We start from the raw sequence: 10316 nt of genomic DNA on the forward strand, positions 1-10316 counted from the left end.
AGACAGAGCATTAGGGAACGATTGACAATAATGGGGGAAAGAAATACAGTAGAAGAAGAATGGGTAGCTTTGAGGGATGAAATAGTGAAGCCAGCAGAGGATCAAGTAGGTAAAAAGACGAGGGCTAGCAGAAATCCTTGGGTGACAGAAGATATATTGAATTTAATTGATGAAAGAAGAAAATATAAAAATGCAGTAAATGAAGCAGGCAAAAAGAAAGACAAAGGTCTCAAAAATGAGATCGACAGGAAGTGCAAAATGGCTAAGCAGGGATAGCTAGAGGACAAACGTAAGAGAGATACTGCCTACAGAAAAATTAAAGAGACCTTTGGAGAAAAAAGAGCCATTTGCATGAATATCAAGAGCTCAGATGGAATGCAGTTCTAAGCAAAAAAGGGAAAGCAGAAAGGTGGAAGGAGTATATAGAGGTTCAAATGGCTCTGAGCACTATGGGACTTAACATCTGTGGTAATCAGTCCCCTAGAACTTAGAACTACTTAAACCTAACTAAGGACATCACACACATCCATGCCCCAGGCAGGATTCGAACCTGCGACCGTAGCAGTCGGTTCCGGACTGCGCGCCTAGAACCGCTAGACCACAGTGTATAGAGGGTCTGTACAGGTGTGTTGTACTCTAGGACAATATAATAGAAATGGAAGAGGATGTAGAGGAAGATGAAATGGGAGATACGATACTGCGTGAAGCGTTTGACAGAGAAATGAAAGACCTAAGTCGAAACAAGGCCCCGGGAGTAGACAACATTCCATTAGAACCACTGAGAGCCTTGGGAGAGCCAGTCCTGACAAAACTATACCATCTAGTGAGCAAAATGTATGAGACAGGCGAAATTCCCTCTGACTTCAAGAAGAATATAATAGTTCCAATCCCAAAGAAAGCAGGTGTTGACAGATGTGAAAATTGCCGAACTATCAGTTTAATAAGTCACTGCTGCAAAATACTAACGCAGATTCTTTACAGACGAATGGAACAACTGGTAGAAGCAGACCTCGGGGAAGATCAGTTTGGATTCCGTAGAAATATTGGAACACGTGAGGCAATACTGACCCTACGACTTACCTTAGAAGCTAGATTAAGGAAAGGCAAACCTACGTTTCTAGCATTTGTAGACTTAGAGAAAGCTTTTGACAATGTTGACTGGAATACTCTCTTTCAAGTTCTGAAGGTGGCAGGGGTAAAATACAGGGAGCGAAAGGCTATTTACAATTTGTACAGAAACCAGATGGCAGTTATAAGAGTCGAGGGGCATGAAAGAGAAGCAGTGGTTGGGAAAGGAGTGAGACAGGATTGTAGCCTCTCCCCGATGTTATTCAATCTGTATATTGAGCAAGCAGTAAAGAAATCAAAAGAAAAATGCGGAGTAGATATTAAAATCCGTGGAGAAGAAATAAATACTTTGAGGTTCGCCGATGGCATTGTAATTCTGTCAGAGACAGCAAAGGACTTGGAAGAGCAGTTGAACGGAATGGACAGTGTGTTGAAAGTAGGATATAAGATGAGCATCAACAAAAGCAAAACGAGGATAATGGAATGTAGTCTAATTAAATCGGGTCATGCTAAGGGAATTAGATTAGGAAATGAGACACTTAAAGTAGTAAAGGGGTTTTGCTATTTGGGGAGCAAAATAACTGATGATGGTCGAAGTAGAGAGGATATAAAATGTAGGCTGGCAATGGCAAGGAAAGCGTTTCTGAAGAAGAGAAATTTGTTAACATCCAGTATTGATTTAAGTGTCAGGAAGTCATTTCTGAAAGTATTCGTATGGAGTGTAGCGATGTATGGAAGTGAAACATGGACGATAAATACTTTGGACAAGAAGAGAATAGAAGCTTTCGAAATGTGGTGCTACAGAAGAATGCTGAAGATTAGATGGGTAGATCACATAACTAATGAGGAGGTATTGAATAGAATAGGGGAGAAGAGAAGTTTGTGGCACAACTTGACTAGAAGCAGGGATCGGTTCGTCAGACATGTTATGAGGCATCAAGGGATCACCAATTTAGTATTGGAGGGCAGCGTGGAGGGTAAAAATCGTAGAGGGAGACCAAGAGATGAATACACTAAACAGATTCAGAAGGATGTAGGCTGCAGTAGGTACTGGGAGATGAAGAAGCTTGCACAGGATAGAGTAGCATGGAGAGCTGCATCAAACCAGTCTCCGGACTGAAGATCAAAACAACAACAAGAGACTTCTTTGGTGATGAGACATTCGACTACCCTACCAGAGTTCGAAAGTGAGGAGGCACCCTGTGATACAGAATACTCATAGCACTGCGTCAGGAGCCAAACATGTGTTTAATATTCTGGTCCTCTGATGCAGGACATAACAGATATTAAGCTTATATGAATAGATTCTTTTACTGGATGAGAAAATATTCAGAAGAAATATAACCTGTATCACATGGGAGTTTCACACTAAGAACGAAACTTTAGCGATGTGAAATCGTCTGTATGCTCCGATTTCTACTGTCTTCGAAAAAACAACGGACATAAAAGGGAGGGGCCTACAACTCGTGTGAGAAATTCGAAGTATATGGACAACAACATCCCTGTCTCGTATTGGGTACCGAGCGAGGTGGGGCAGTGGTTAGAACACTGGACTCTCATTCGGGAGGGCGGCTATCCTGATATAGGTTTTCCGTGTTTTCCCTAAATACCAGGATCGCCCCTGTAAAAGGACACGGCCGACTTCCTTCCCCGTCCTTGACACCATCCGAGCTTGTGCTCCGTCTGTAATGACCTCGATGTCGGAGGGACGTTAAACCCATACTTCCTTCGTTACTACGGATTGGGTAAAGTAGATTTTTTAAACTGGGAGGCCTACATTGGGGGTGAACTGCAGTTAGAGCCTTACGCCCAGCGGCGGTCGCTGCCTGCCTCTCATATCGTCCTTTCGTCGTCTGTCGTGCGTTATTTTGGTCCAGAGTTAACACAGTCCATGTCCTGAGGTGTCCATTGCTTTCAACAGGCCCTGTAATTCTCCCTTACATTTTCTGTGGACAGCAATGTGATCGGCGAATTTTATCAGTCCTCTGATCGATATACTCCCTCTTGAAATTTGATAATCCTGAACGTCAACTTTACGTTACGCGCTAAAAGAACTGTTTTCCCTCTTTTCCAGCTGCTGAAGGGCTCCTACACGTACTTCGCTCTCCTGCACCAGATGAACGACCGCCAGCATATATCCTAGCCCCACCACGCGTTCATCAGTTTGGACTTCTATGGCGTCGTCAACACAATTTTGCCTCACATAGCTAATAGAGGGAAAATTCCACCACATATACTCGTAAATTCAACGTTCTGAGATCGAACTAATGTCTTACAAATAGTATAGAAATTGACCAAAGCAGTATAAAGCATAAGAGCACCATATTTCAAATGATTTATCACTTCCGTAATCTGTTATACGGTAACTTAAAATGAAAGTTTAAAGCTGATCAATCTGTGATACAGCGTTTAACTTCGTACAATATTAGTAAAGTGAGGTATCTCAAACGTAATTTACGTAAGATAACACGAGCTGCAGAAGACAACTGGGGAAAAGGGAATAATGTTGAAATCGGATATTGAAATATGTATTAGTCCTCGGTTTCAGTGTTACTGAAATGTGCGAGCTGCGATTTAGCAACGAACTTCGCTACTAGGGTAAGACACCACTAATGAAAATGTAGTGCGACATAGCTTGCAGATGTTTAATGCGTTTTATAATGAAACTAGCGCTGTAAATGCTTATTGCTTATTCTCTGTTTTAATAAAATACGATATACCTGTATAACATGCACTTCGGTTGCTAGCGTATGATTTACGTAAAGCAAAAGATTAAATGAAATCTTAGTGGACATGTCTACCCTATAAAGATGTAATATACAAATTCCAGCACTCTGTTCAACAATGTTTAATGACATTAGCATCATCTAACTGTCACTAACTGAGCAACTCGATGTACATCATTATAAGTAAGACTAAATAAAAGAAAAAAATATTGCAAGGTGAAATATAAAAACAAGTACTAGAGAAACTAGAATTTTGTTTTTCAGAGGTGTATAAAGAATGATTCAGCTTCACTGAAATTTTTGCTGTTCTTGCGAAGTTCTTCATGCTTGTGTAGATCTGCTGGTAAAATAATTCAGCAAAATAATGAATGAGGCTCCACAGGCACTGGTGAGGTATATTTATTCGCGGTTTCGAGATTTTACATTTCATTCTTAAACATCTTCTGTTTTTTCCTTTTCTTTTTAACTGCACTTATTGCTCAGAGAATGGGACATTATGTGAAACTTTTTTTTATTGTATACAATTTCCGGATTTTGCAGGTCTGGTCCTTGCATTATAATAGTTAGAAAGTTGGCCATTATTGTGTTCGTCCATCATACATTTAAGAATAGCTTTATTTCTGTAATCTAATACGATTCGTTCTGACCACACTAATTTATTTATTCTCACACACGATCGAATGTCTTGTTTCGCGTGTTCACTAATTATGCAAGTCTAACCCCTTGTGATTTCGTATTTAGCTGTTTGTGTCTTGTGTTTCGGAAATGGCGATGGGTACCCGACACGGCTTTTGACTTGAAATCTGTGCGAGACCGCCTAGAAGCCACACCTTTGCTGCTCCTCGAAGCTCATCGATCGATTCAGCTCTGATGGGCCTCCCTGTCCCACAAGCCACCATTCTATAAATTATGCTTGCAGAAATTCCGCATTTATTATGCAGCACAATCGAAATATTTTTCGTGGAAAAGAAAGAATAATTTCTCCCCGAAAATGTACAAAACTCAGTCACCTGCTACAGCATCATCAGAGCTCAATGCTGGTCATATTTCAAAGAGAAGCGCAGATCTTGCAACCAGTCGCACTTTGACGTATTACTGGCCAAACCTGCAAGGCGGCAACAGATGCTGACAAACAGAAGAAGGTTAGAGATTTGTGATTATCAAAATAGGTGAGGTTAAGAAGTAGGTGAATAATGGAGCCGTGCGAGTCGGATCTCATTCATTAGCAAAAGTAACACGGAGGACTCACAACCAATGCAAACCACTGAGGAAAAAAATTTGGAAATTTGTAGTAAGGTCTTATGGGACCAAACTACTGAGGTCATCGGTCCCTAAGCTTACGCACTACTTCATCTAAATTAAACAAACTTACGCTAACGACAACACACACGGACCCATACCCGAGTGAGGACTCGAACCTCAGACTGCGCGGCTACCACGTGCGGTTGTTTGAAGAAATTTAAGATCAAGTAAGTGCTAATAAATCGATGTCTAGGTGTAACTATGGAAGTTGTGGAAGCAGCGAACGGTGCGTTGAGAGGGGAATCAGAAACGTCTGGCAGTCTGAGTCACTGATAACCAACAAAACACGAAACTGTACTTTCAGCAAACAAAACTCCCTGAAAATGAAACAGCAGGTTGGGTGACAACAAGATGGTTTTGCAGACAGTAATAACAAAAACTTTTAACTTTTATATCTAACCCGAAATCATTTTTTCTGGACAACTTTTCTATTACAAAGACGATTTTTTATTAATGAAGCTTGTTTTTAAGTGAAACTGGAGTAAAAACTTGTATGTGCATTAATGTTAACACTGATTATGTATACATGTGCTGTAAACTGACTCGTCCGCATTATTTAGACGCATGAGTCGTTCAAATTATCTTTGGAATACGTGACTTCCTATCTAACAAATTGTTTTAAAATGGGACAAACTATCGAACACATCAGTGGCAAGGTCACTAAATCTTGCTATCGTTCTTCAAGGGAACTAAAAGGTCACATAAATGAGCATTCCCTAATGAGTTCTTCCTGTAGTTACTTTAACATATGTCTAAAATATGGCCACATATTCTGCCAAAATTCTCTGAAAGCTCATAATCCGGAAGAGTGCCATTAGTTAGCGATAGACAGTCGGTGTAAAACATTGTTTAAAATCGCTATTAATCATTTGCATGCACAAATGGTATGGACATACTAATAAACAGTATAAAAATGTTATTGGCATCAATAGTGTGAGACAAAACTGAGACATACAGAACCATAGCACAAGATTAAAAGAAAATTTAGATACAATACCCATTAATACAAGTTTGTAGCAGAAAGTTAAGGGTTGATCGGATCAGAAGGCTGTGAGAGGCTTTAAAATGACGTAAAGTACGAGTATCAATGCATTTGAAAGATCTGTTAAATAATTTATACAGCACCAAAGCTCCTACTGAAGAATTGAATACATCAGTATTAATACATCTATTCACAAACAAGTTTATTATTCCTTGTAAGCGCTTCATTTAAATAAAATACAATACCATCTAGCACACTGTGCTGCATACAGTGTAACAGACTAAATACATAAAACGTCGAATTTCGTGACAAGCTGTTTCTCTATCGTTAAGTAAGTAATCAAGACTTTCAGAAGATTCCAGTTTTCCTCTACATAAAAATAGAGACAGTGAAATCTCTGATAATACAGAAAGTTATTTTAAAGAATATCTTTTGCCATACATCCCTCATAGTTCCACATTTGTGCTTTAATGTATATTTTCTTGATAGCTATTCCCCCTAAATAAATCCAGCTAATTCTAAATTTGCAGGCAAAGAAATCTACTGAACGAAGTGAGCTGTGAAGTAGTTCAGAACAAAGCCACTATTTCGAGCAATAGTAATCTGTAACATTTATGATGATGGTAGCATTTCTGTTATTTGACTGACAACGCTTTCGTTCTTCCTTTATTAAAGAAACTGCTGACGTTTCGATGGGACTACCTTAAAATTCAACTATTAGTGCTCACAACAGTTATTAACCGCCATTCCAACATTAAAGCAAACTGAGACTTCAAAAGTGAAATTGATTATCCGATTATGATGTGTCGTGTTTGTGAAAGCACGCACGTTGAATATTTCAGTCCAGTGTTTCTTCATTGACGTTGCTCGCGCTTCATATTTAACATCTTCTGTGCGGGCTGGCAAAACGCCGAATGCAGGACTTTGTCGGGAACCAACATGGAGGACGGTGAGCTCCCGCAGCCGGTACGTATTGCAGCTGTATTAACAAAACAACTCGAAAAGAAATAACACCAGTTCCGACACTGTAAAACTGCGTTAAGTGAACTGACTGCATTTTGTTCCACATCGTTCCAGTCAATATCAAGCGTTATCTTATTACACCTTGTACTCTTTCAACTTGAGCAACAAATGATAGATGTAGTAGGGCGAGACTGATAAATGCATCTGAAAATCGTTCAAATGTAGCTCAAAATAATGAGTATTAATTAGAACTGAGGTGGAAGAAACAGTTAATGAAGATACAGGATGTTTGTTTTAACCTGAGGTAACTAAATACCTCAAAAACGGTGCATCGTACGAAAAAAATGTTGGATGAATGGTTGATATTAGTAAAACGGACTTCTGTCTGTTCTACAACCGGCCATCTCCTAACCACCCCTCCTGTGTGGATAGCGTCAACTTTATATTTTTATATCAGAACCCCTATTTTTACTACATATTCGGAATCTACGCCAAAAAATACGTACGATTTTCTCAAAACATTGTTCTTCATTCGTGGTAAACGGCGCTGTAATTGACAAATATCAAATATGGGCTGGAATGCCCTCTAAACCCGCAGGGCAGAACAGGTGATTAGGATTGTGGAAAGGGCCAAATAAGGTCGCGGTCAGATTCACTTCAAAATTGTAATTTAATAACACATTTAAACCAAAACGGCACATAGCCGAACCTTTACAACTACGTGTTTCAAAATCCAATTCTTTCATGGCTGAGGGCCTCCAAACAAGAAACCTTAAAAATCAACAAGGTAAATGTCAAGTGACTGAAGACACGCAGCTAAAATTGCAAATCAAATTGTATATATCACAGCTAGGCTGAAAGCCTCAAGATAATTGTGGATAGAGTAAACATAAACATGGTGCAATACAAACGACTAAAGGCCACAATTAAATTTAAAAATTTTAACATATATTACCACAGTCTTTTAAGGCAGAAGGCCACAATATTTTCGCTTAAGGGGAAATTTTAAGAATAACGCTTTAAGCGGCTGAAGGCCCACAGTTGATTTTCCAAAAATTCAAAAATACCTTTAAGTTTTAAGTGGGCGAAAGCACACTAAATGAAAAGGCAACGCAACGACAACTAAATTTAAGACTAAGGTCTACAGCGGCTGAAGTCCCCACAATTGATTTTCCAAAAATTTAAAATACCTTAAACCCTTAGGTTTTAGGTGGTTGACAGCCCATTAAATGAAAAGCTAGCATAACAGTAACTTTCAGCGAAATATCCACTTTCCAGAATTCAAACTTACTTACAGACGCTGAACGCCCTTGATTTACATAAAACACAATATTTTAAAACAATGGCTATAATAGATTACCAACAGGCCATTAAACACCCATGAAAAGGACAGTATGTATGACGGATCTCAGACGCCTTGGGGGATGGAGGGAGGGAGGGGGGGGGGGGCTGCTCTCAAAACATTAACGTTCACTTAGGTGAGACAGGTGGTGGGCCCAACTACATGATCTGTCGGTAACCCAACCAAGAGACAGTCAGAGACCAACCGACCAAACGACTTAATAATCACCAATCGGTACATGAAAACTCAAAGACCAAACTGTTACAGACGTGATTATCCACAGTGAAATATGTATTAAGCTGTCAAAACTACACACCGTGTTGGACAGCGACAACGGGTGAGGAAAGGACACTGCCTGAAATTACATTAGTGGCCAGGGCACGTAACCAGAACACTAACGGCCACAAGGCAGAAAATTCCGCTGGTGAACTTGAATTGTAGTGGACCAATATAGTTAACTCAACCGCACAGCAGTTCGATTTCACCACTACAGACACTCGGTGTTGCTCACAGGGAAAGCTCCCCAACAGCGAACCACCAAAACAAATGACACAACATGAACGGACGTGGCTTGGGTACTTAAGACACAACTGGGTCAGTGAGAAACAAAGCTCGTAGCGATCGGACAGCTCCACACACGCCCCGATACTGCGCAGGGACCGCCAGCGGACCCAGCCGACTGCGCCGCACGACGATACCCTCCATGGTCCGCACCAACCGACCGACTCCCGCACACACCCTCGCCGGAAACTATATGCTCAAGACCAAAGATGGTTCACGGTGCAAATATCGATGCACATGGCTGCTGCCACACGTAGAAGGAGGAAGAACCATGGCATAACTGCAACGACGGCGGGAAACCAAATGGAGACAGACAGCCAAACGCATAGTTCGGAATGAGCGTGGCTTATGGACCTTCAATCCGGAAACTTTGGGAAACTCAGGGAATAATCGCCTTAGTAATCACTAGGAAATACGGGAAAACAAACAAATGGACCAGGGAAAACACTGGAGTAGAAAACATACTATGACTATAATAAATACTAGCTAGAGGTGGGAGAAGGGGTGGGGGGGAGGGAATGGACCAAGGAAATTCTGTGCTGGATTCCAATAGAAGAAAAATGGTCTAGTCGGTGACTTAGTGAAAGGCGGGTAGACGTCGTTAGGGAAGTTGCAGGAGCAGAATGGATGTGCATCACTAAATCCCAAACCTCACGGAGAAGCCTAGAGGAGCCCTTTGTCCAGTAATGGTAAGTGAAAGTAGTCGAAAAACATTTGTATGGAATCTCTAGGTTTAGGTGTTATTAGGCTGAAAAGAAAAGGGAAAGCAGAAAGGTGGAAGGAGTATATAGAGGGTCTAAACAAGGGCGATATTCTTGAGGACAATATTATAGAAATGGAAGAGAATGTAGATGAAGTAGGCGATGTGATACTGAAGAGTTTGACAGAGCACTGAAAGACTTAAGTCAAACTAGGCCCCGGGAGTAGACAACATTCCATTAGAATTACTGACAGCCTTGGGAGAGCCAGTCCTGACAAAACTCTACCATCTGCTGAGCAAGATGTACGAGACAGGCGAAATACCCTCAGACTTCAAGAAGAATATAATAATTCCAATCCCAAAGAAAGCAGGTGTTGACAGACGTAAAAATTACCGAACTATCAGTTTAATAAGCCATGGATGTAAAATACTAACACGAATTCTTTACAGACGAACGGAAAAACTGATAGAAGCCGACCTCGGGGAAGATCAGTTTGGATTCCGTAGAAATATTGGAACACGTGAGGCAATACTGACCTTACGACTTATTTTAGAAAATAGATTAAGGAAAGGTAAACCTACGTATCTAGCATTTGTAGACTTGGAGAAAGCTTTTGACAATGTTGACTAGAATACTCTCTTTCAGATACTGAAGGTGGCAGGGGTACAATA

The 10316-nt window shown here is 40.5% G+C and overlaps 1 protein-coding gene across 1 annotated transcript in view; it reads left to right on the plus strand.

The window, feature by feature from the left end:
- Positions 1-3393, plus strand: part of LOC124612552 (odorant receptor Or2-like) — a 170473-nt gene extending 167080 nt beyond the window's left edge. The window contains exon 9 of the mRNA XM_047140827.1: positions 3143-3393. Within this exon, the coding sequence (XP_046996783.1) occupies positions 3143-3211 (69 nt within the window). The 3' untranslated portion in view covers positions 3212-3393. The remainder of the gene's footprint in view (positions 1-3142) is intronic.
- The last annotated feature ends 6923 nt before the right edge of the window (positions 3394-10316 follow it).

The sequence above is a fragment of the Schistocerca americana genome, chromosome 4 (assembly GCF_021461395.2).
Source record: "Schistocerca americana isolate TAMUIC-IGC-003095 chromosome 4, iqSchAmer2.1, whole genome shotgun sequence".
Lineage (NCBI taxonomy): Eukaryota > Metazoa > Arthropoda > Insecta > Orthoptera > Acrididae > Schistocerca > Schistocerca americana.